The following is a 25745-nucleotide window of genomic DNA, read 5'->3' as shown; positions in this document are numbered from 1 at the left end:
TGACTGCTCAGTTTCAAAAGTGACTGCTATAGTTTCCTCTAAGGACTCCCTCCACATGGTTACTGCTCAACCTCTCCATCTCCTCTCCCTCCAGTCTCCTGACCTCACTGTACGATAGCCACGCTGCAGCCTTAAACATGCTGTTCTTTCTGGGACACACCTCTCCTGCTCCTGTACCTGGCTAATTCCTACTCATCCTTTAGGCCTGAGCTCAGGAATCAGCCCCTCAAGGAAGTCTTCCTTGACTTCTTGATCCAGATTAGGACCCTCATATGGGCTCCCATAGCATCCTGGGTCTCCCCACTACTCCTCAGCTTTCATCTGGAATTGTTTGTTTACTGCCTGGTTTGCCAGCTAGGAAGTATACATAAAGGTAAGGATCCTATCTTTTTATTTACTTCTGTGTCCTTTATGCTTAGCACATAGTTGGCACTCAATGAATATTGGCTATGGGTAAAGAAAAGCAAGTAAGCAGGGCATCCTAGGAATTTTCACCAAGTTGCTACACCTTCATCCTCCTTTGCCCCAACTGTAATGGGGTATGTAACAAGACAAACATTTCTATTAATCACCAATGCTTTCTTGGGGAGAGCACTGTGTTGCTTAGAAGAAATATTGAGCTAGCAGATATATGGTTAAGAACATGGACCTTGAGGATAAATTTCCTGGTTCTGAATCATGGCTCTGTCACTTAATGGCTGAAAACCTTGGGCAAGATACTTAACTTCTGTAGGCTTCAGTTTCATCATGTGTAAAGTGGGGCTGAAAATAATAGTACCTACCTTAGAGAGTTGTTTTGAGTATTATATGAATTAATACACATAAAGGACTTAATAATTACTGGCACATACAAACACTTAGTAAGTGCTAGTAGGTATTATTACTGTTATTAAACCATCAGGGATAAGGGGTAAGCTCAAGGAACCAAAGTTGATCCTCAGATTCTGCTTGTCGGGAGAGTAGTCCTGTTCACTCTGGGCTTTCTGTTTTGTATGATGTTTGGGAAAAGTTGGTGGATTCAAGTTGATTTACTGTGCCGGTGAGAAAGGAGATAACTTTGACATTGGCAGGAGAGGGAGGTAAGATTCATTTGTACATTCAACAAATATTTACTGAATGTCTACATTGAACTAGACATAAAGAAAAGTAAGATAGTCACATCCATTACAGAACTCTCAAAAATCAAGGAGAGAAAAACTAGAGAGGCTGGGTACTGGGGTGGGGGTGGGAGGTGGTGGAGATGGGGGGGGGGACCAGACCAGTTCGTCTCCAGTGGGCGTGGCACAGCAGAGGAGGATCTTGAGAGAACAGAAATGCTAAGGCAGGATTTTAAAGCATCTGCTGTAGGATGTGTCAGGTAAATCCTCCCCTCTATCCCCTACAAAATCTTCAATAAAGTTTTCATTGCTCACTAGAGAGAACCTGAAGAAGAAGATAGAAGATATCTAGGTTATAGCCGCTGGGGGAAAGATGCTATAGGCAAAAAAGCCCTTCCTTATTCTTGTGTGCTACCAGTGAGGAAACATTATAGTGCATGCAATATTTAATGATTAAGTGATACCCCTGTGTACTGCATAATACAGGGCTCTTTAAGATGAATATGAATTAAACACTACGAATAGCAATCGTATTAACCGAAGAGAAGAGGCATCATTCAAAGCAGGAAATTTGGGACTCCGAGGAAAAAGTAGCCGTATCTAAAGCTGGAACTCAGATATGACCATCAACCAGCCCCTTTGTGGTTAACTAGTCAAACTGGTGATTCCCCAGCAACTATAACTTGTCATTTTATAAACTACTGCTTACAATGATGCAGACTTTCTTAAACATAACAGCCAAAGGTTTAGGTGTGGGGAAGGAAGGGGTCTATTATGTACTTACTGCTGTCATCCTTCTCTGACTTCCAGTTTTTCACTTTTACATCTTACCATCTTTTTAAATAATAATTTAAAGAAGTATGTCTGTATCTATTTCTATATAGCAGCAGCAGCCTAAGAAGTAATCAGTCATCAACCTAAATAAAACAAAACTATCAATTTGCCTGAATTTCCAAGAGTGAAATAAATAAAGCTCTGTTGGAATTTACCTACACAGATTGAGACTTTGCGGGGAAGAGAGAAATAAACTAGTATTTCTTTTTTTCTTATTTGTTTACTGTATAAACCCTGAGGTTTCTGCATCTTATAATGTGACTACTGATTAAAAAGATATATGGTTGTTTATTAATTCAAAGCACTATGCAAATTCACATCACCTTGGGTAAATTTTGCCCCTAAAGTTATGAAATAAATATGGAAGCATTTTGTCCTTAACAAGGCTAAAATAAGTTAATTCAAATAGTTGTCTTTGAATAGGATTTTCCTTTAAATCATTAATAGGAAAATGAAGAGAGCTTGGGTGGTCAAGCATGAAATGTAAATGAGAGTAGTTTTCTTGTTTAGACCTTATCAGCTGATGTCACCTGATGTTAAAATTTAAATTTGAGGGGCTTCCCTGGTAGCGCAGTGGTTGAGAGTCTGCCTGCCAATGCAGGGGACACGGGTTCGAGCCCTGGTCTGGGAGGATCCCACATGCCGCGGAGCAACTGGGCCTGTGGGCCACAACTACTGAGCCTGCGCGTCTGGAGCCTGTGCTCTGCAACAAGAGAGGCCGCGATAGTGAGAGGCCCGCGCACCGCGATGAAGAGTGGCACCCACTCGCCACAACTAGGGAAACCCCTCACGCAGAGACGAAGACCCAACACAGCCAAAAAATAAATAAATTTATATAAAAAAAAATTTAAATTTGATAATGCAGAAAATGACCTTATAATTTGCAGCATAATGAAACAATGCAGCTTATGCCCCAGATTTTTTGACAGTAGTATTGAAAATATGATTTTTAAGTAACATTTTCAATTGACAAGGTCGGTGAAAAAGTTAGACATTCTGAATTGAGTAGAGTCAGAAAAAGAGCTTGCCTGTCCTTGTATCTATGGGACCATATTTTATTTTTTAAATCAAAAATTAAGATACAGGGTGTTAGAACAAAGCAGAGACAAACCTAGATCTCTTTAAATGGATTTAAATTACCAGTGAAATTCCTAAAGGGCCAAATAATACAGGAAGAATATACTTTTTGCCCTCTTATTAAGATGAGGAATATATTTCTTTAAAGCAGAAAAAGATTTTAGAAACCTCTTTTCAGCTTTCCAGTATATAATCAGCCTCAGATTGGCAACCACTTCCTACTGTCAGGCAGCTGGTGAGAAATGCAAAATACAGCTGCAACCAGAGGCTCAGGAAGATCAAGGTGGACACCAGGCCTTGGCTCTCAGCTTCTACCATTCTGCTACCCGAAAGAGAGAACTTCAGAGAAAGGACAGTTAAAATTACACACGTTTTCGCCAGGTATTAACCATAACTACCTCCTTAAAGAAAATGATTGATCCTATGATCATAAGCTTTTTTCTTTCTTTTTTGGACCTAAGGAGGGAGGGGGAAGACCTCAGGGAGTCACAAATTTCTATAAAACAAAAAAATGAATTAGTTTAGTAGTCTTGGGAAACTATGAAGTTTGTGGCAGCTTTTTAGGTGTCCCGAGATTTGGGTTGTTTTACAGAGGTAACTAAATTCATGGCACAGTTAGGCAATGGTTCAAGCTCATGCTAAAATATCCTAAGTCTATTTTACTTTAAAGCATTCTAAGTATGCTTGACTTTGGAAGGCATCAACAACAGCAATATGCCATCTTCCAGAAATGCATTCCTATACCAATAAGACTCTTAAAAAATGGGAATTACTATAGGGCACACCCTTGAGCAGCTATCACACTGCACTGAGCTCTTGAGAATATTCTGGAAGCATCACTGTGAACAGTTGCTTCCCTGCAGGGGAGATAAATTAAATTCAGCAGAAGCAGCAGCTTTTGGAAGGAGAAACACGGTTTGCCTCTTGGAATGCTTTTCTACCGGAATGGGTTTATATGTTCCTCTGGAGCTTTAAATCTGTGCACCGTTGAATATCACTCCGCCTTTTTTTGAAACTACGAAATAGCTTCTGTCTGTGGGATGGCGGGAATAAAGAGTTTGGAAATTAAATGCCTAAAACATCAGATAATCCAGATGACATATATGCAATAGCATTCCATGAAGAACTTATTCAACCCAATCCCTTGCATCTTATTAACCAAGGGATAGAAACTCCAAATTTTGCACCCAAAAAAGGAAGGGAAAATGCAAGGGTCTTGCTGCAGTTCCTGGGACGCACTGAGAGCCGCTTTGTTACAAGTGTATCCAAAGTCCCCAGCACGAGCGACTCGTGGGGCGCTGCTCATCGCTGCTCCACTCGCTGTGCAGCTCCCAGAGGTAGCGGTTGTGCTATGCAGGCAGACCTTGCCAAGCTGGCCGACAAGATGCTGCGCGCCCCCAGGTGCTGCCGGTGCCGGAACCATGGCTTCCTGGTGCCCCTCAAGGGCCACGCGGGCAAGTGCCGCTGGAAGCAGTGCACCTGCGAGAAGTGCTACCTGATCACCCAGCGCCAGAAGATCATGGCCGCGCAGCAGGTGCTCACGAACCAGGCCTACGAGGAGGAGCAGGAGGTGGCCCTGTGCGTGCAGGGGCCCCAGCTGGCCTCCGGGGCCGCGGCCGCGGCCGCTGTCCTGGGCTCAAGCTTCCGCACGCTGCCTCTGCCTGCCGCTTCGGGAGTCGCGCACCCGGGCCCCGAGGGCCGCGCGGCCGCCTTCTTCCCCGAGAGACGCCCGCGGGGCCCGAGCCCCGGCCCGGGTGCCTTCCAGCCAGTTCTGGGCGGCCGCGGCCACGTGGGGCCGAGAGAACGAGCCGCCGCGGCCATGCCCAGTTCTCTGAGGCCCCAGCTCGGGGCGGAGGCCGCAGGCCGGGGTTGCCCCGGACGCCTGGAGCTGCGCAGGCCGCTTCGGCCGGCGCTCAGCCCGCCGTTCGCCGACTTTGGTAAGATTCCCGGGCCCCGCGCGGCCTTGCCCTGCTGTTGGTTCCTCTCCGGGCTGCCGCCTCCCCGCCCCCCACGCCGGCGTCCCAGGCCTGCTCGGATCCCGCGGGGAAGGGGTGGGGGTGGGGAAGATGCTTTCTAGAGGTAACCTTGCTTTGGGATACCATTTTCTGAGTAGGCATTTGGGTTCGGTGCCTTTTTTGCAAGAAGGTAAAAGAGAGAAAGGAATGGGTGGTTCTGAGGGCTTTTAACTTTTAGCTACAGCTTTTTGCCTTTCCATCCTGAAAGGAAAAAAATGGCCTCCAGTCGACATAGCTGCCCCTCCCCCTCCACGGAGAGGCCCCAGGGAGCCTGACCATACTGCGCTTGCGCGCCTCTTCCCGCCCTTTTCTTGGGCTGGAGGCTCCTCCCCCAGGACGTCCCTGTGGGTGGGCTAGCGCAACAAGACTGCGCCTGCGCACCGTCCCCTCCGTTTCCGTGCCCTAGAGGCCCCGCCCCTCAGCCCTGCCCTGCCCCAATGGGTCTATCTGTGCAGCCCTTCCAGCCCTTTCCCAGGCGTGGGTGGGAATGCGATCTCTGCTCCCTACAGGACAGTCTATTGAGATGATTGTTGTTGCCTATTTTTTCTCCCCTCCCTCCATATGCATAAATTACATTGTTCCCTAGGTCTTGTGGCTTTCACTATTACAATTTCAAGTCACATGTAGATTTGAAGCTTTTTTAAAGGGGCTCTTTTTGGGTGCAGACACGTGTTTTCTTGGTTTTCTCTATGGCAGTGTGGTAGAAAGAGCACAAGTCTGAGTCAGGACGCTGGGGGCCTGCTCACTCTGTAACCCTAGGCAAGCTCCTTCCTTCTGTGGCAGTCTCTCCCCTCTGTATGCTGAAGGGATTGGCCTGATGCTCTCTGAAGCCTGTTTCTGCCTTCTGGGACATTCTAGGAAAATATAGGTCCCTAGAGAACTAGATGGGGAAGACAGATCTGAAACAGCAATTCTAGGAGAAGGATACCTTTCCATGGACACAGTGCCTTCCTTCCTTCCTTCCATTTATTTATTTTTGGCTGCATTGGGTCTTCGTTGCTGTGCCCGGGCTTTCTCTAGTTGCAGCGAGCGGGGGCTGCTCTTCGTTGTGGTGCGTGGGCTTATCATTGTGGTGGCTTCTCGTTGTGGAGCACGGGCTCAGTAGTTATGGCATGCGGGTTCTAGAGCACAGGCTCAGTAGTTGTGGCACACGGGCTTAGTTGCTCCGCGCCATGTGAGATCTTCCCGGACCAGGGCTTCAACCTGTGTCCCCTGCGTTGGCAGGTGGATTCTTAACCACTCTTCCCCCGGGGAAGCCCCATAGTGCCTTCCTTTGTTTTTCATCCCTCAAAGAACAGGGACTGAGCCCTGAGCACTATGTGCCAGACACTAGTGATGAAAAGGATGAGTCAGATTCCTTGCCCTCAAGGATCTTGTCCTTGGGAGAGGGACACCACTGATCAAAGAGTCGCACAGATTGGTGTATAGAGCTCTAATAATCAATCGATGGTTTAGCTGTGGTCAGAAGGAAGATTAGGAGCTGAGTACTGAGGACTTCAAGAGGCAAAGTGGGGTTAGGAGAAAAAGCCTTCCAAGCTTAGGGAACAGCATCTGCAGAGGCCCTGAGGTGGAGGAGAAAGAAGGAGCTGCTAGATTTTCGGGAACGAGGAGGCTGGAGTGGAGGCAGGAACCAGCCCACATGGGGCTTCGTGGCTGTGCCAAAGGACTTTTCCTAAGAACAGTGAGTGGAACATGGGTGAAGGGTTTAAAAAGCAGGGAGGGTCAAAAGCATAATGGATGTGGGAGTTCTCCGTAAATGGATATGAGTGTTTATTGTACTGCTACCTTCAGACAGTAATGTGATGCCCTGTTTCCTAGCTCCGTGTGTTCTTAACACTTCCCTCTTTGTGTCCCTTTTCAGGGCCCCCTCTGAGCGTCAACTCAGATCATGTGGTGGGGTCTGAGCACCTGGAAAGAGAGCCTTCCAAGCGGTACCGCAGTTGCTCCAGCATGCAGCCCTACCACCCGTTCCTGCTGGGCTACCAGGATGCATCCCTTACCCCAGGGGTCCCCCTGCAGCAGGACTTCCGGCACGTGTCCTGCAGCCACTACCATGGAGCAGGCTTGGTGAGTCCCATCCCTGACTTTTCGAGGTTCCGCCTTATCCCAGTTACCCTGGCTGCTTTTACGGACCCTCAGTCCCAGGAAGCCAGCCGTTGTGCCCACTCTCTACCAGGTCCTGGGCACTGGTCGGAAGGATACAGCATTGACCTTGTACCGTGTGTGCCTCTGGGAATGCACGTGTGTAGCCAAGTCTGTACACATGTAGACAAGTCAGACTGGGCTGTGGAATGGGTTAAAAGGCTCCGGGAGCTCAGGCAAGAAGGAATACAGACACATTTCAGATGAGCCCAAGGAACCGCCACACAGTAACACTGAGTGACCACCAGCCTTGACCCATGGAATGCCAGTGCTAGAAGGGCCCTTCATTTTGCTGGGTACCAGAAAGGAAATATCACTTTCCTGGAGCCACACATTTGAGGGCAGAGCCAGGAGCAGACGTAGGTCCCCTGCCCCAAAGGTACATCCCACTGGAGACGGCAGAGGGCCTTCAGAAGGAAATGGCATTTAAGCTTAGTCATGAAAAATATGGAAACCTTCCCCAAACACCAGTCACCTTAGGAGATATTTGTTGAAAGAATGGATGAAATTTAATCCTTTTATAAGATCAGTGGTTGGCTACTAACTGGTGTGCTTTTGAGCCTGGAGTTTTGAGTGCTGGATGTGTAAAAGTCAGAGCTGATGTGTGAGATACGGGTGGGGTGACCAGGTTTTGTGACCTTGGTTACCAGCTCCTTCCACCCTTCTCCCTTTTGGCAACCACTGAGGGCCATCAGGACTGCAGGACAGTGAGAGGCCTGGGTGACCAGTCCTGACTTTGACCCCATAAGGCTGGACCTGTGGGGGAGGTTGGCTCAGACGCAGTTCAAGTTCATGGAAATGTAGACCACTGTTACCTTTACTCTCTCCCTCAGAGCTACAAGCCTAACCCTGGGTGTTACAGAGATGTTTCCCTTGGGTGGAGGGTGGAGAAGAGTGAGTAGAGAGTAGGCTTCTTTGGTTTAATGTGGGAAGTGAGTAAGAGAAAGGATAAAAGCTTGGCATTTAATAATGAGGTCATTAGCCACAGGTCATTCGCCAGTTCAGTGGGGTTGCAGCTGTGACCAGGCAGGTCAGGCACGCAGGGGCTGGATCCCCGCTCTTGCTTCACCTCAGCAGCTTCTCCTCTGTCTGTTCCAGATCTTTTAAAGTTTTATTTAGAAATCATTTTCCATTCATTCAAGGGGGAAAAGTTTGAACACCCCTGGTCTTGATAATTTCCAGAGTGCCTACTGGCCCTTATGTCAGCCCTCGAGGTGAATGTTATTTCATTGTAGGGCAGAGGAAGAAGGTTCCATGAAGTTATGTATTTGTCCAGGGTCACAGGACTGGGGAGTGAGGGACTAGGATTCAGATTACACAGCTGGCCAGTGACAGAGCCAGGACAGAGGCAGGGCAAACATGGCCCTTGACTCTCACCACCACCCCTGCCCTGCCGGAAGTTTGGGGGTGCCGGCCACCCCATTGCAGCCCAGGGAGAGCACGGCGTCTCTAGCCTCCACACAAAGAGAGGGACCTTGGCCAAATGGAGCACACACCCACCGTCTGCTCACACAGAAGCCTGGGGCCTGGCTCTGATTGACAGGCCTGCCAGACGGCCTTTGTTACGAGTGTGATCTCAGTTGGTTTATCTGGGCCTGAGCTGCCACCACACGCCCCAGGCAGGAGCTGGGATCCAGGGAGAGACTCCGCTGAGCAGCTTGGAATTAAAGCACTAATAATCCCCCTTCGCACCCCCTTCACGTCTGGAGAGAGGATCAGGCGTTTATTTGTGAAGCTGCTTTGAACCCAAGAGCCTATGAATTGCTTTCATCCTTGTCCTGCTGCCCCCTGCCCAGCCTCCTAGATACGCCCCGAGCCACCTTCCACCTTCTCTTCCTGTCCTGCCCCACCTGCTACTTCTTTCTTCCTCTTTTCTCTTCCCACAAAAGAGCACAGGCCTGGAATCGCACAGACCTAAAGACCAATCCTACCTCTGCTGTTTACTGGCCACATGGCCTGGGGATGTCACCTAACCTCTGAGGACCTCACTTGGGTTCTTAATCTGTAGGACGGGGGTAAGAGTCCTATCTCATAGGGCCATTGATAGATTCCAGCAATAAGGTGTGAATGCGTACAAAGTGTCTGGCACAGGGTCTGGGACATGGCAGGTACTCAGAAGTGGGCTTATCTTCCCTTCCTTGTGGTCAAATTAAGTTAGGAAGTGCTGGGTTAACCTAAGGAGATCTTTGCAGACTGCCTCGAGGCCTTTAATATGCTTGTGTGTGACTCACCACTGTGGAGGTGGTATGCAGGGTTTCTCAAACTCCCTGGACAAAGAACACTGTTGAGAGCACTTTTGGAAATACCTTGTAGGACACCAGAGTTCTCTGGAACACAGCTTAAGAAGGGCTGCTCTGAAGTATCTGGATGGAGAAGTAAATAATAGGACCCACACCTGAAATTCATAATTTTCTATTCCATGCATGTCTTTCCAGTTAAGTTTCTCTGAGTTTTTCTGTGTAGTCATCACCCCTCCACGTCCCCTCATTCCAGCCTTGGGGTCCTGTGGTGTGGGGTGAGCTTCCGTCTTCCGGAGAAGGAACAGAAATACAGAAGGGCTGATTGCTGAAGCCACTTTCCTGAGGTCACCCAGCTGCCCTTGCCTCAGGAACGGCTGCACTACACTGTCCGGTTAGAAGGGGGACACCCCCCAGGCCCAGCGACCCTGGAGTCTGAGTCATTACACGTGCAGAAGGTGGGACCACACGTAGTCGGGGTGCATGCAGATCCTTCTCCGTGGCAAAGCAGTGGGGTCAGGCCGACTTGGGATTCAGTGCTGCCTCTGCCACTCACCAGCTCTGTGGCCCTGGGCCTGTACCTTCATCTCACTGATGCAGTTTTTGGTCACCACAGTGAGGATAGTAGTAGAACCTCCCTCCTAGGGTCGTAAGGATGGAAGGAGGTTGTGGACCTGTGCAAGTGCGCCTGCTCCTGGGCTTATCTGAGGTGTGCCTGTGTTCCTTCTTGCCTCAGTCATCTATGGCAGGTGCTTGCCGAGCGCCCTGTGCCCCGGTGTCTGGGCCACGGAGGTGAATCTGCCCCATGGGGAGCCCCCCGTTCAGGAGAATGAACGTTGGGTCGGCCCTTCTGGCCAACCCTCTCCCCTCTGGCTCTCTGCTGTGTGTGCCCCACAGGTGGTGGAGCCAGTGGAAGACCTCCAGCCCGGCTACTACCTGCCGCCGCCGCCGCCCCAGTTCCCCCCGCCGCCGCCCCAGTTCCCCCCGCGGTACCTCTCTGTGCTCCACTGCCTGCCCCCGCCGCCGTCCTTCTCGCTGTCCATCGTGTCTGACGTGGACACTGGTGAGTGAGCCCCCATCTTCCAGCTGCCGGGGTGCCAGGGAGACTTTCTGGAGGAAGGGGGCCCTATTGTGAAGTGGACGTGCAGAGAAGGGAAATGGAGAACAGAATTTTAAATGTGCTGGGCCCTGGGTAAGCTCTTCCTTGCACCCTTCCCTAAATTCCATCCGTGAGCATCTAGGGGAGGTGGGTCCCCATTCCCAGGTGAGGAAACCGACAGAACCCTGAGAGCTTCTCCTATATGTCCGTGGCGGAGCTCAGATTTCAACAGAATTCTCTGTCTGGCTCCAGGTCCAATGCTAATTTCCTCACCTTAGTAGTGCCCGTGGACAGAGACTTGGAGGATGGCACGCATGTGGTGTGTTCAGAAGACCAGAGGTGCCAGGCCTCTCTGGCTGGGGAAACAGCACGTGCTGAGCCTGGAGCAGCAGCTGGAGCCAGTTTGGGGGCTGGTGGGGATGATTCCTCTCCCCCAGGCCACTCTGGAGAGAACCTGCCCTTCACAGCTCTGCCACTGGTGTACTGGGTGATCTTGGGCACTCACACCCTCCTCTAGATCTCAGTCTTCTCACCTGTAAAACGGGCCCTGTCACAGGGTTACTGTGAGGGTCAACTGCAACTCTGGATGTGAAAATGCTTTGGGTTTTCTTTTGAGGGCCCTTGCAGCTTTAAAGGTTCTAGGATTTTTTTTTTTTTTTCCCTTTCCATCCTCCCCTGAGGCTCCACAGGAAAAGAAACTGAGGCCTATTGTACACTTGCTGTGTGTGCAACACCTAGATCTGTTAGCTGGGGAGATGGTGCAGTGTGGCTTGAAGTATGCTGGCCCTGGTGCCGCACAGCCTGGGTATAAGTCCTGACTCCAGCACTTGCCAACGGTGTGACCTCGGGCCTGTTAATTCACTCCTTGGTGCCTCAGTTTCAATATCTGCACAAGCGGACTAATAAGGGTCCCTTACTTCATGAGGCCATCCTGAAGATGGCTGAAACGATGAAGGCGGTAGTAAAAGTTAGTTCTCATTTACTGTTTCACCTAATCCCCTGATGCTGCAAAGTATGGCCTCATCTCCTTTGACAGAAGGAGAAGCTGAGGAGAAGGAGAAACTGAGGTTCACAGCTGGGAGTAGCTTGCTTCCTCCCACCCAGCTTGTGACAAGCAGAGCTGGAGTTTGAACTTGAATATGTATCATGTGGCCAGGGCTAGAATTCCAGTGTCCTGACTCCTAGCAAATTAAAGGTGGCAGTGGGAATAACTAATTCTCCGTAGGGACTGGGAATGATGAGAATGCCTTAGAGAAAACTTACATCTGAAAACAGGTAATTTTCCCTCTTGCTAAATCCAGCCCCTCTTCTCTGTCCTTCACAGATGACCAGTATGCGGAGGGGCCGTGTGAGCCCAGCCAGCCTTCGTCCCAGGAGCAGTCCGACTAGGCCCAGGCCCTCAGGCCAGCAGAGTGGGGCCTTGGGGGTGTTACAGCAATAATTTTCTTGTCTCTGTTCAGTGATGTGTAGGGAGGAAGGATAGTGATAGGCGTAAGATGGCAGTTAATTCCCATTTCAAGATTGGAGGAAGGAAGGTGATTGCTTAAGTTCTCTCAATCCTGAGATAACAGGGGGTTGAAAAGGAGCTTGGAGGATGAAATCACCAAGGCAGAGCCAGGGCTGTAAGGAGTGGGGGACTGGCGGAAGCTCACGTTAAGGAATGAATTTAACCATCTCTGAGTTGTGCTGCTGTTATCAGACTCACCCCCAGAGGCAGCCTTTCATTCCTTAGGTCCCGCTCCAGGACAGGAGGCATCGTCTACTTCAGCCTTCTGGTTTTGCTGCCTCCACCTGGTCCCCAGCTGGGGGCCACACAGACATCAGGTGTCCAGCACATCCAGGTGGATGGCACAAGCAGCCAGGACTAGGGTGCTGACAGCAGGTTCTGCAGCATCCTTCCTTTCTGCTCTGTCCCCCAGGGTCAGCCTGGCCACTCCCCCTCGCCCCTTCTCCAGGGGCCTTTACTATAAGCATTCCGGCCGCTAGGGCTGCTTTACTTGTCCTCCATGAAGTTTAAGCCATTATAGGCATCATTTCTGGTTTTAAAAAATCTATTAAAGTTTGACTGTTTGGTGTTTTTATAGTGATTGCCAGCTTTAAAAAGTAGTCTGTTCATAAGCATTGATGCAGTTCTCAGAGAATAGGACGGTTCTTCCACATCACCTGTGGCACCAGCAGTTTCTTCTCTGGGAACAGTTGACTATTGAAATAAAATTGGCAGTAGAAATCCTTGTGGAAGGTTTATCCTCTCTTTAAATCTTCGTAGAAGGCAGCATTGGGTAGGGGAGTCGGGAGCTGGGGTTTGTGGCCTGTTGGCCTGCTCTTTCTATGTAGTTAGGCAAGGCCCTTCCTTTACTTCGGTTACCAAGTGAGAGCCTTGGACCAGGCTAGTAGGTTTTTTACTATCAGTATTGTTGTTATTATTTTAAGCAGTAGAGACCTTTTAAGGAAATTTGATGCAGACACATAAAATGTAAAGATTTCTTGTAGTTTCTCTTCCCTAGCTCCTTTCATGGTCCCTGCTGAGTGACATGGTTTTAAAAAACAGAACTTGATCCCATTTTTGTGTTTTAGGGTCCTGGTTCTCTTCCCTTGTTTTCGCTTCCTCTGTCATTTAAAAAGCATCCTGCATCTCTGCTGGATTCAGAACCTGGCAATCAGCTCTGCCCATGAGGAGCATGGAATCTAGTGGGACAAATAGACAGTCCAGTGGGATTGCTATGGGACAGAGAGAGGCAAAGGGGCTGTTGGCGGGGGTGGGGGGGGTGGTCAGAGAAAGCCTTCTGGAAAAATTGGGGCTTTGACTGCATCTTAAAGTGCAAGAATGAGTTAGGTGAGGGTAGGCACTCTCAGTAGGGAGATAGAAAGGGTAGGAGACCTGGAGTGACAGATTTGAGGGTGAGGGACAGTGTCCTGTTCTCTGTCTGGGAAGGATTGGCACCCAGGAAACTAGGCCGACCTGCCTCCTGTCTTGCCTGTGGGCCAGGCGTCTTAGGACAGGTGGCAGGAAGAACACTGAGAAGTGATATTCTAACTGTTCTCTCAACATCAGTGTGGTGGCTGGAGGTCGAGGGCCTGGGCCTGTTCTGTTGGAAGGTACTGGAGCAAGTACAGTCATAGGAATTTTTCAGTTACTGCTTTACAGACAGTGCTTTCAGCAGAACAGAACCAGGCATACTGAGGCCTGCAGGTCACACTGGCTTCAGTCTGGACCTGATGATGCAGTGATTTTGGACTAGCCTGGCTTTGAGGCTAAAGCTATCAGCCACCCCAATGCTGGTGCTGCCCCTGGGTCCATAGGGCTGTAGGAACCCCAGGAGGGTGGGGGAAGACCCGGCGTCTGGTTCCACTTGGCGTAACTCTGCCCTCACTGGACCTGTGACCTTCTGACAGTATGGCCAGGTGGGGCTGGATCAGTGACCCTAATTTTTCATCACTTTGCTTTATCTTAGACCCCATGCTTTGAAAGATTTTTCAACCAAACTGCATTAATCCGTAAAGCTGTTTTTGCATTTCTGATCAACACACTCAAGTAAGAGGCAGTCTGTGACCACATGGACTCCACACCATTCCAGACCAATGTTTAATTAGCCTGCAGGGTTGAGATGGGAAGCTCTGTCCTATGGAGAAGAGCAATGTCCCCTTGTCCTCTAGGGATCCATGTCCATAGGACTCCTGGAAGGGGAGGATCGCTCAGTTGTCCTGCAGACCTGTGAACTGATGAGTCTCAGAGACTGGTCAGCATTTTTCCTGCAGCCTTGAGGGTGCCTGCTGGGGCTGAAAAGACCAGCTGTGGGGCAGGGTGGAACCCTGCCTAGCTCCCTTCCCCTTGATGTGAACCCCAAGTTCTGAGAGCCCCAGCCTGCCCTTTCCTGTGTGCCGTCACCATGGTTACTTCCTGGTGGGCTCAGTTGACCCCTGCTGCCTGTAGCCTTTGCAGTCAATTTAATCCGTGCTCCCTGAATGCCCTGCTCCACAAGGCTGTCCTCCAGCAGCTTCAGCATGAGCATTGCAACACCAGATCCGCTCATGTTGCTGTCCCGCTCACACACCTTTCATGGCTCCCTACTGCTCTGAGACCAACGTTCTCAGCACAACCTGCCTGCCCCCCTCTCTGGCCGCCTCCCTCACTGGCTGGCCCAGCCCAGGTCCTGCAGGGGTGGAGTCAGCCAGGTCCAGACAGAAAAAGATTGGAAGCAGAGAGACCGTCGGCGGGGGCAGCATTGCTCAACCCAAATAACCAAGGCTTGGCTATGAGTTGGAAGAACGTTCTGGAGGGCAGCAGGCGGCATTCCCTGACGCCGGATGCAGTGGCAAGGGGCCGCCAGGAGAGGGCGCGTGGAGGCGAGACAACCGCAGGGGCGGGGCCTGTTGCTCAGCGACTGGCCTCCGCAGAAGCGCGCGGGTCCATTGCTGCGCCTCCGCAAGCACAGCTGGAGGAATAGGCGTGCAGCGCCCCCAGGAGACCTGGGATCTCCCTGGGAAATCAAAATGATGAGCCTCTAGCCCGGGCTGTATGATCACCAACCTCTCAGCAATCACCTTTGCCCTGCCCTGCTCTTGAAATAGATGCTCTACTATCTTTGTGTTCAGACACCAGCCCCAATCCCCGTGTCCCATGACGTATCCCCCCACCCTTTCTCTCCTTTCTGCACTTTGGCTCACGCTAAGCCTTCTTCCTAGACTTTCCAGCTTCAACTAACTCATCTTTTACTTATCCCTTTCCGACTTGGTCCAGGTGACCTCTCCTCCAGGGCTCCTCAGCCTGGGTTAGGAGGATCTCTGGGGCCTGCCCAGGCCCTCTATCACACTGATCCCACCGAGTAGATGTCCCTCCCACAAGCCCGTGAGCTTCCTGGGGGCAATGACAAGGTCTCATTTGTCTCTGTGTCCCCACTCCCAGGTGGGCTCAGCATTCGTTAGGACTACAGTTATCCAGCACCAGTTGCAGAATTTCAGGGTCATTTTGTGCATTATTGGGTGGAGGGTTGAGTTACCCTGCCTCTGGCCACTCACTCGGCGTTTCTGCCTTACACTTGTGCTCTATCTGCTCGGGCGTCACACGGGGGCAGAGGAACAGGGAGTCAGCCTTTACTGAAACTCTACTGTGTGCCAAGCACTGCACCGCTCCCTCATTTAATACTCACAGCAACCCAGGGAAGAGGTATGTTATCATCCCTGTTTTATGAAGGAAAGTGAGGCATAGAGAGGGATAGTGATTTGCCTAAAGTCACACAGCTTATAAGTGGCTAAGGGCGTACAGAGGATGACATACATCCCTGGGCACCAGTTACAGAGTTGTTAATATCCATTTTGCCCTGACTTACCATCTTGAGATTTTTTTGAACACAGACTACCTGAATGTACCCTTGTTTCTCGGCAGATTCTAGCATAGCACAGAGAGAGAGGCCTGAGGACTTTTGCCTCCTAAAACCACTGCTCACTCTATTCACTGACCCCAGCATGCAAAGCCTCCTGAGAGAATGCTAAAATAGGCATTGTTGTGACCAGTGTGGAAAGGGCCCTTGGGGTCTTTGGGCCAGAAGGCAGTCAACACCTCCTGTTGCTCGAGCCCCTGCTCTGGCCTGGGCTTCACCTCAAGCCCCATGGTGTGAGCTGGGACTGACAGAATGCTTGTTCTTGTGGCCAGAGTGGAGGACAGAGGCGTGTCTTCTAAAGCTGCACCTGTAGGTTTTGGCCCCCCAAACCCTACTGGAGAGAAGCCCTCCCTCCTTGACCTTCCCAGTTTTCCTGGAGAGTGGGGTGGGGATCCTCTGCAGCCTAAACATGCCCTTCTGGGTCTAGGGCAGGAGACGAGGTCCTCTCCCTCGTCTCCTGCCGTCCTGGGGATTCTCACAGCTCCTTCCACTCCTGTACGCCGTGGTCTTGGAGGGCTTGGACCTAGCCCCTCTTACTAGAGAGCTGCTCAGAGGCCCTAGAATGAGCCGTGGCTTCTTCTCCTTGGCCAAGACCCAAGGTCTTAGGGCCCCACTCTTCCTCCTTACCTCTTCCTAGCTGTGTGCACTTGGGCACATCACATAACCTCTCTGAGCCTCCTTTGCCCTCTTAGCACTGGCTCAGGGGTGTGCTGAGGATGCAGGGAGCTCTCATGAGAAATACGCCTTCGATGCCACCTCTCAGTGCACGGTATATGGTACTCGTGGGGTCAGATGATTGAAGGCAGCATCCTCTTTGAGTCTGTGTTGGGAGGCTAAGAAACACAAAGGCTAACAGCTGTGGCTCTTTACTTCCTGATGCTCCCCATGTGCTAGGCACTGTATGAGTGCTTCCACAAATTCTCTCTGTGAATTCTCACAGCGACTCCTCCAGGCAGGCACTGTAATTCCTCCATCTTACAGATGGCAAAACTGAGGCCCACAGGGGTTAAGTTCCTGCTCTTGGTCATACAGTCTATAAGTGGCAGAGCCAGGATCAAATCTGAGTTCCATCTGAGTCCAGAGCTAAGTTCCCAACCACACTGGCCTCTCCTGCTTCTCAGCAAGGGAGAGTTGTGAGTCTTGGGGAAGTCATGGGCCCCCTGAGACTTGCTGCCCAATGGTAGTCCACCCAGCCTAGCTGCTTTCAAGGCATGTGGACAGGCTGAACACAAAGAACAACCTAGCTCAGGTCTTATACAAGGAATAAAATTATTTTAAAAATTAAAACCTTTTATTTTCATTTTGAAAATGAACAAAGTAGCATGAAGTTGATTTTTAAAAAATGAGTACTTGATTTTTTAAAAATGAGGTATATTAAAATTTAAATATATACCCTTCCACAAGGTAGATAGGAAAATTATCAGTAATGGTACTTTTAGTTCAAATGTAACCTAGGAAACAGTTTTGATTTTCATCGGGATGATTTCTCGTCATGCTCATTTCTTCATTTTTCTCCAAACTTTTTGTTTGTTTTTGTTTTAAAATAATTAATTAATTGTGAATATAAGAAAACGGTAAAAGTATAAGCCAGAAGCAGATTTTTTTTTCACCACCTCTGTTACCCATTCTCGTTTCTTTCCTCAGAGACATCTCCTCTTTTTTCTGTCTCCTTCCAGAGATGATTTGTACAAGCTTTTTTGTTTGTTTGTTTAACTAAACTTTGATTTTGAGATAAGTATAGATTCACATGCAGTTCTAAGAAATAACACAGAGAAATCTCACATGCCCTTTACCCAGTTTCCCTCAATGATGCAGTATCATAACCAGAATATTGATAATTGATACAGCCTACTCAGTTTTTTCAGATTCAGTGTTACATTTTACATCTGAGTTAATTTTTGTCTGAGGTGTGAGGTTGAGTTTCATTTTTTTTCCTGTGGATGTCCAATTGCTCCAGCACCAATTGCTCCAGCACCATGTGTTGAAAAGTCTGTCTTTCCTCCATCGAATTGTTTTTGCACCTTTGTCAAAGATCAATTGAGCATATTTGTGTGGATCTATTTCTTAGTTCTCTAATCTGTTCCACTGATATGTTTTTTTAAAACACACAAATGGTAGTGTATGATCCACACTGTTCTGCACATTTCTCTTTTCGTTAACACCAGATCAGATTTTCTGAGCTTTTTTTGAGCCATGGACCCCTTTGTCAGTCTGGAAAAGCCTATGACCCCTTCTCAGAGCATTGCTTTAAATGGATAAAATAAAACACATAAGGTTACAGAGGAAACCAATTATGTTTAATATACTTGTCAAAATAGAGAAATACATTTGTGGTTTAGTAATACGTGTACTTCTTTACTAACACATTAAATAACAAAATCTATCGGTGGGTCTAATCACTATTAACCGTTTTTAAGTAGTGATATAATTGATATTTTGAGTTATTTGCAACCACTGTAAAGTGACATAAGGAAATCTGTGATTTCTATTGGTGACCAAGTCACTGCTAATTCTACTGGGATTGGTGGCCTGAACTCATAATTGACAGAAACACTGAATTATAGTTAGAGGTTAGTGAAAATCAAGATGTAATTTTCCCCCAGCCAAGTTCACAGAGCCCCTAATTCTCTTCCGGACCCTGGTTATGAACTTCCGCATCAGAGCTTGGAGATCCTCCTGGCCTCATTCTTGATAGCAGCTGAGTAGTCCTTCACTACATGGATGCACCTTACTTTATGTAACCAGTGCCCCGCTATGAAACTTTTAGGTTGTTTCCAATATTTTGCTCTTACTGCTAACTTAAAATTTTAAAGGTTTCTCCGGCTAAGATTTTCTTCTCAAGCAGGGCCACCAAACTGACCCCTCCGCCTTCAGAGAAACCCTTGGCTGGGCACACACACACAGCCGATCTGCAGAGGGCATCTGGGTGAGCAAGCTCAAGCCCACCTCTCACTCCTTCTGGGGCCGTCCAACCTCCAACCATAGAGTCCTTCACCCCCGCCCTCAAGCCCAGGCTGGGGATTCCACGCCAGCCCCGGTGAGTGAGCGGGTAGGCGGGCCAGGAAGCGTTCCCCAAGCCACGCGGCATCCTGTGAGCAGATGTATGGCTCCTCTGCGCCTTTGTGCTACGTTTAATTAACAGCAGATCGTGAGATGCTAACATTCTATCATGTCAGCTCTTACATTCGAGCTAACACAGGCATTGGTCTGTCAGTAATTAGGTGCTGGGTGGTGTCTTCATCTTTTTTCTTCTTTTAATTGGAATCAGGACTTTCTTTCTTTCTTTCTTTCTTTCTTTCTCTTTCTTTCTTTCTTTCTTTCTTCCTTCCTTCCTTCCTTCCTTCCTTCCTTCCTTCCTTCCTTCCTTCCTTCCTTCCTTCCCTCTTTCCTTTCTCCCTCCCTCCCTTCCTTCCTTTCTTCCTGGGAGCAGATGCTGTCCATGGAACTCTGTGTGGACTTGGCTGCGTTTCCGCATTCATGGACAATTAATTCCCAGCTATACTCCAGGTACCCAGCAAACACTGAGTTGCCTCCCAGTGTTGTCAGCCATTTGCTGGTAGAGTTGCTCCCCCCACCCCCCGACTTGGGGAAACAAGAGATAATAACACCTCGTTCCGAAATATGTGAAACACACCTGGTTTGGAAACCCTGGCCATTTCACTGTCGGTCTTTGTCAGTGTTTTTGAACATCTGGATTTTGGATTTTTTTTTTTCCGATTTGGAATGAATGTTTTGCTAACACAGTGTACCAACCTAGTCACAGGGTGATGCCAGCCACCATCTTTAACATCAGCAGCGGCCCGTATTCTGTCCGCAGTGCCAATGAGCATCTATTGCGTGCCTGCAATGGGCCAGGCCTTGTGCTGGGCTCCTAGGATAAGGTGGCTGTTTCCCTCCCACATCCTGGCCTGGGCAGTCCCCAGCATGAAACCCTCCTCTTGCTCCCCACTGCTGCAAGGCCCAGTTCTTCAGGCTGACCTACAGGCCTTTCACAACCCACAGTCCAGCTGAGCATTTCAGAGTCTTCTATGCCTCTTTGCCCCCATTGCACGAGAATTTCCCAAAATGCCTTGCTCACACAGCATCCTCTGCCTGGGCCACCCTTCCCCTGGGCCTCATCAGCACCTCCATGGAGCCTGCTCTGAGCCTCCCAAGGAAGTCCAGTCTTGCTCTCCTTTGATGCCAGGTGTGTCCTGTACCTCTCCCTCCAAGACATTACTGCACTCACTTGCCTCTCCAGTGGGATCGTCACAGGTAAGGATGACATCTGACTCATCCATCCAGGTCACCAGTGATAGCCTCATGGCCAAATCCAGTGGTCAATCCTCTGTCCTCCGCTCCCTCAACCTCCTGATGCATTTTGCACACATTTCTCTAGATTCTGGGACGCTATTCTCTCCTGATTCCTGCCTCACCGCTGCTCCTTCATGCATGGCTGCTCTGCCCCCTGCTCTGCCTGCTTTCTGGATGTTGGCACTCCTCAGGCAGGCCCTGGACCCTCCTTTTTTCCTGACAATGCTCTTTCTCTGGAGTTACTCGTCCAGATCCACGTCCTTACACTCAGTCTAGTGTGCTGTAAGGGCTGGCCCGGGCTCCACACTTGTGTCGGCTTTGTCTACGCACCTCTCTCCCTGCATGTCTAAAAGGTGTCCTGGCAGGAAACAGGAGTCAACTTGGAAGGTTCAGGATTAGACTAGAAAATAGTGTTCCCACAGTGAGCTGGAGCCTGTGGAGGCGGGTCTGCCTGCAGGGGCTGCAGTCATGGAGGGATATAACTTTGGCCCCACAAAATAGCTTAGACCATGGAGGGAACTGGGTAGAAACAGCCCTACCTCACTCTCCTCCCACCCTCCTCTGATCTCCTGCTGGTGCTTTCCATTGGCCAAACCCAACTGGAAGCCACAGGGCAAAGGAGCTGTGGGCAGCGGTGGGGTTGGTGGTGAGGGTGGGATGCAGTTCACAGTGCTCTGGCTTAGCCCCTTGGGCACAGAATAGGGCAAGAGGGCAGAGAATAGTTGGGGGGAGGCAGAGAGTCGCTGCCACAGTCCACCCCGTGCCACTCAGCGTCCTTACCCTTCTCTCAGAGCAAGAAACTCTTCAAGATCAGAGGAGGGACACAAGCCATCAGCCTCTGGATCGTCCTGGTGTGATGTCACTTCAGTCACACTCCAGCCTGGAACCTAAACCAGAGCATCAGCTAGATGGCAGGAAAGGGGAAAGAAACTGACCAGTCAGCATAAGACGCGGATCGTGGTGGCAGTCGCCACGTCTGTAGCTGGTTGAGAGGCAGAGGCGAATCATCATTAGTGCTTCTTTCTAGCACCCGTTCTATGTTCCCCTCATGCTCTGCCAGCCGCTCAGCTGGTGGGAGCTCTGTGCCAGGGAGGGTGACCCAGCTCTTCCTCCTCACGTGGCCCGAGTCCTTGGTCAGCCCATCATTGTCATTTGCTGCAGCTTTCCGCCTACTGTTTTAGAGGATATGGAAGCATCTGTCCCTGACCTCAGTGGCTCTGCAGGTTCCAGGCCCAGTTTTCTTTTCCCTGTGTGCAGCAGAGCCCGGTGGCCCCTTGGTAGTTGCGGTCACCCACTCAGGACAGCACGGCAACGCTTTGCCTGTCAGTTCAATAGCACAAGGAGTCCAAAGTGGCCAAGAGGCAGCCCCGCTTCTAATTTAGCGGAACCATGGCAGTGTTTTCTGGTGGAAGCCTTGAGAACTAGCACCCCCCAGCCTGCTGAGCCCAAGGCTGCTGTTGTAGTTTGGATTCCTCAAAGCAGACCCCAAGGTGAGGTTAGTGTAGAAGTGATTTATGAAGGAGGTGCTCTTGGGAGAGACCAGTTAGGGAGAGGGGAGAGCAGGACAGGGAAGGGGGAGAAGCCAGGAAGGATGCCATTTCAGGCAAGCTCTCAGCCTCAGCCCGGGAGCTGAGGCCAGAGAACTGGGCTGTCACACTCCTTCACCCTCAGTCACTGGTTAAGGACCGCCCCGGGGGTGATGTAAATGCCCAGGCACCTCCAGCTGTCTGAGCTTGTGGGCCAACCAGGCTCTGGAAGCCCAAGGGATGTTCTCTGAAAAGGTCTCAGATGTGCCTGTTGGAAGCAAAAACACGCCGAACCCAGGAAGGGCCCAAACATGGACAGCAGCAATCGGAGGGAATTTGGGCAGAGCTCCAACATGGTCTGTTATGTTGCAGAGACGGGAAGCCAAAACTTCGCAAGTGGGTTATGAAGGGATAACCGTGAGTGGGCTGTGGTAATGGCTGCACTACTATGAATATACCAAAGCCCACTGAATTGTACACTTTAAATAAGTGAATAATATGGCATGTGCATTATATACAATAAAGCTGTTATTGTTTTTAAAAGTGAGTGGGGACGCTCCTGGTGGGAGACAGCACTGTACATCGGTCACTGATTAAGCACACACCCCATCCTAAGCAGTGGATCCCCTACGTCGTCACAGGGTGCTGACTCCCAGCTGGTGCTGTAACTGAGCCCTCAGCAGCCATTCCTCCATCCCCTCAGGCTAGCTGCTGGGTGCAAGCCCCCTGCGACACTTTTCTCCCTATTAATTGCGCTTCTGGGTTGAAGGCAACAGTGCGGCACACCATAGTGATGGAGAAATCATTCTGTATGACCACAGATGGTGGTGCTGGCAGAAGTATCCAGCAGAAAAGGCAAATCTATACCCAGATTCCATGAGGATGAATTGATGCAGTCCTCATGGTGGAAGACATCCAAGGTAATCAACTTGCCATCATCGTGGTTTCCTGGACAGTGGTGCCATTTGGGCACCATTGGCCAGCACTGGCCTGTTCTTGGCAGACTTGGCACTCAACAACGGCAGCAGCCAGATCAGCTGTGGTAAGGGGGAGTTCATGTTGTTGAGCCTATGAAAAGCCTTCCTCCCCGCTGTTATGGGTTGAGTGTGTCTTCCCCAAATTCATATGTTGAAGCCCTAATTCCCAGTGTGGCTGTATTTGGAGATGGGATTTCTAAGGAGGTAATTAAGGTTAAATGAGGTCATAAGTCTGGGGCCCCGATCCCATAAGAATAGTCTTCATAAGAAGAGACGCCAGCGAGCTCCCTCTCTCTTTCTCTCCATGCATGCAAAGAAGAGGTCAGGTGAACACACAGCAAGATGACGCTGCCTACAAGCCAAGAGAAGAGCCCTCAGAATGAAACCTACCTTGACGGCACCTTGATCTTGGACTTCCCACCCTCCAGAATTGTGTGTAGTAGATTCTGTTGTTTAAGCCACCCAGTCTGTTATGGCAACCCAAGCAGACTAATACACCTGCTGTCACACTCACTTTGTTCATGAGCCCACTGAGCTGGGGAGAGAGATTAACTGACATCTGCAAGATGGGTCCTCTTGTCCCTCTAGCTATTGAGAGCCTCACCTGCAGTGGTTACCCTCTGGTGCACATTTCCTGGGAGTGAATATCTTCACACACTGCCTCTTTTGAGAGGTCCAGCCACATACCCACCAGTTTTCCAATCTTGTTCTTTCCAAAACCCTGAGCAGCCAGCTAACCCATACGCCTCTGCCCATGAATCAGTGTAGATCCATACCTCAGGCCGTCCCTCCTTCCTCTGACGTGGGCATCAGGTACAAGTTAAGCCCTGCGCATAGGAGGATCTCCTTTCACCACTCGCAGGGAAGCCCCTGAATGGGGTTGTAATGCAGCGTCCATCCACTCTGGCTGGTGGTGACACACCATGCACACCCATTTGTAAATCAGGCTCCTAGTGGCTTCTCTTCTGCTAACTGGTCACAGGGAATTCCCCAAAGGAGATGGCAGAGTCCAGCAGAAGGTTCCATGGGCGTGTAAGCCAAGTGTTCGCATGATTTATTTCTGCCTGTGGACCTGCTGCAGCCCAGTGTTGCGCACATATTTGCTGCTCACGCTCAACCCTATGGTTTGGAGGAGCGGATAAAATCCAGCGTGTTTGTTTTCTATGACTGCATAACAAATCACTACAAACTTAGTGGCTTAAAACAACACCCATTTATTGTCTCGTAGTTCCTGTAAGTCAGAAGCTGGGTAACTGCATAACTGGGTTCTCTGCTCAGAGTCTCATCAGGCTGAAATCAAGGTGTCGGCCAGGGTGGCAATGTCGTCTGAGGCTCAGGATCCTCTTCCAAGCTCATTCGGGCAGAATTCGCTTCCTTGCAGGTGTTGGACTGGGGTCTTCTTGCAGGCTGTTGGTGGTGAATCACCCTCAGTTCCTAAAGGCCACCTTCAGCCCCAGGCATGTGGGCCTCTCACAACATGGCAGCCTACTTCTTCAAAGCCAGCGGGAGAATCTCTCTCCAGTCTGCTATGATAGGGTCTTACGTAATGTAGTCACAGGAGTGACTATCCCATCATATTTAGACTCATGGGGAGGGGTTTCTACAGGACATGTACACCAGGGGGCGGACTCCTGGGGTCATTTTAGAATTCTGCCTACACACCTATCATACGGGATCCCCGTAGGAAACAGCATGTTCAAATTAAGATAATTTAAGGGGCCCAATAAAGGAATTAATAAAAAAGCTTGGTGAGGAGTGAGAAACCACAAGGACAGTGCAGTACCTAGAGAGCTTGGGTAGCATCCCTGGGGTGGCTGAGGGGCGAGGGGACAGAGCAGCTAGTGGGACATGGAAGGAGTCGTGTAGAGAAGTCTGCTGTGACAGAGCAAGGACCTCTCCCAGGGACACTCCACTTTGACCCCTCTCCCCTCCCCCCTCCAATCTCCTGCTGGGGCTCCTCAATGCTGAGCTCAGCCAGAAGCCAGAGGACAAAGGAGCGCCTTGATAGAGTCCACACAGGTCAGGCTCCGGGGCACAGAGCAGGGGAGAAGGCAGGGGCAGCGGAGGGTAGGCAGCAGGAGGACATCCAGCCGGCAGCTCAGGTCACCCAGCCTTTCAGTGTCCCGTGGCCACGGGGTCCAGTCTCTCCCAGAGCCTGAAGAGCTGTCAGTGGAGGAGAGCAAGCTGGGCTCCCAAACCTCAGCGGTCTGCGCTGCGATTCTGTGGGGGCCATGCCAGGGACACCAGCCCACGCCATTCGGCCCCCATCACCCCAAGTCCCGTTGGATCTATTGGGTCATAGGGCCCGTGTGGCAGGACAGCTTGCACTACAGTCTGGACCAAATGCAGAGCCCGCTCTTACTATGGGCCCATCCAAAACTGGCAGGCGTACCAGTTCCCCAGTCAGTAGGTCAGAGCTGCACCCCCAGGTGTGGTGTATGCAACCTCCAAAACCCAGAGGCCCCTTTAGCACCATGCCTCTTATTTAGTGGTAGTTGGTACCACACGGAGCCACATACCTTTCATTGCAGAGGAGATATCCCAAGTTCTATCTCCTCCCATCCTCTGGTCTCCTACTGGAAGCCAGAGAGCAAAGGAGCCCAGGAGATGCTGTCCACAGGGGTCAGCCCCTCGGGACACAGGGTGGAGAAGGGATCTGTGTGTGAGATGCAAAGGGAGAGTAACCAGCTCCACATCTCAAACTGGACATGGCAAAACAGAGCTCTCAGCTTTATCAGCCACCACTGACCCCTGCCCCCAGCATTACCTCCTGCCTGGTGGATGGCAGTGGCCTTCTAACTGGACGCCCTGCCTCCCCTCCCCACTCCATTCTCCGTAATCAACTAGAGTGATCCTTATAAAATATGAATCAAATCAGGTCACTCCCGGCCCCAAACCCTGCAGTGGCTCCCATTGCTCTTCCAGTAAAACCCCAACTCCTTGGCCTGGTTTCTGAGGTTCTGAATCAAATGGTCACCACCCAGGCTGGTACATGAGATAAATTCATCATTGGCCCATGCACGGCCTACTTCCATTTGCTTGTTTGTTTTTAATAATGTGATAAGCACCC

The 25745-nt window shown here is 50.2% G+C and overlaps 1 protein-coding gene across 1 annotated transcript; it reads left to right on the top strand.

Annotated features, from left to right (window-relative positions):
- The first annotated feature begins 1209 nt into the window (after positions 1-1209).
- On the top strand, positions 1210-24804 carry DMRTB1 (DMRT like family B with proline rich C-terminal 1). Its single transcript, XM_082371339.1, has 4 exons — positions 1210-4945; positions 6885-7090; positions 10300-10465; positions 11826-24804. Exons 1-4 carry the CDS (start codon positions 4078-4080, stop codon positions 11888-11890), a joined length of 1305 nt encoding a protein of 434 aa, XP_082227465.1. The 5' UTR covers positions 1210-4077; the 3' UTR covers positions 11891-24804.
- Positions 24805-25745: the final 941 nt, after the last annotated feature.

Source organism: Balaenoptera borealis, assembly GCF_965194805.1.
Source record: "Balaenoptera borealis genome assembly, chromosome: 1".
Lineage (NCBI taxonomy): Eukaryota > Metazoa > Chordata > Mammalia > Artiodactyla > Balaenopteridae > Balaenoptera > Balaenoptera borealis.
This window is presented reverse-complemented; position numbering and strand designations above follow the sequence as displayed.

Excerpts from the sequence above, each read along its gene's own strand:
- DMRTB1 (XM_082371339.1), top strand. The coding sequence starts at position 4,078 with ATGCCTAAAACATCAGATAATCCAGATGACATATATGCAATAGCATTC. Across the intron at positions 7,091-10,299 it reads ACTACCATGGAGCAGGCTTG|GTGGTGGAGCCAGTGGAAGA; the intron begins GTGAGTCCCATC and ends TGTGCCCCACAG. Across the intron at positions 10,466-11,825 it reads CGTGTCTGACGTGGACACTG|ATGACCAGTATGCGGAGGGG; the intron begins GTGAGTGAGCCC and ends TGTCCTTCACAG.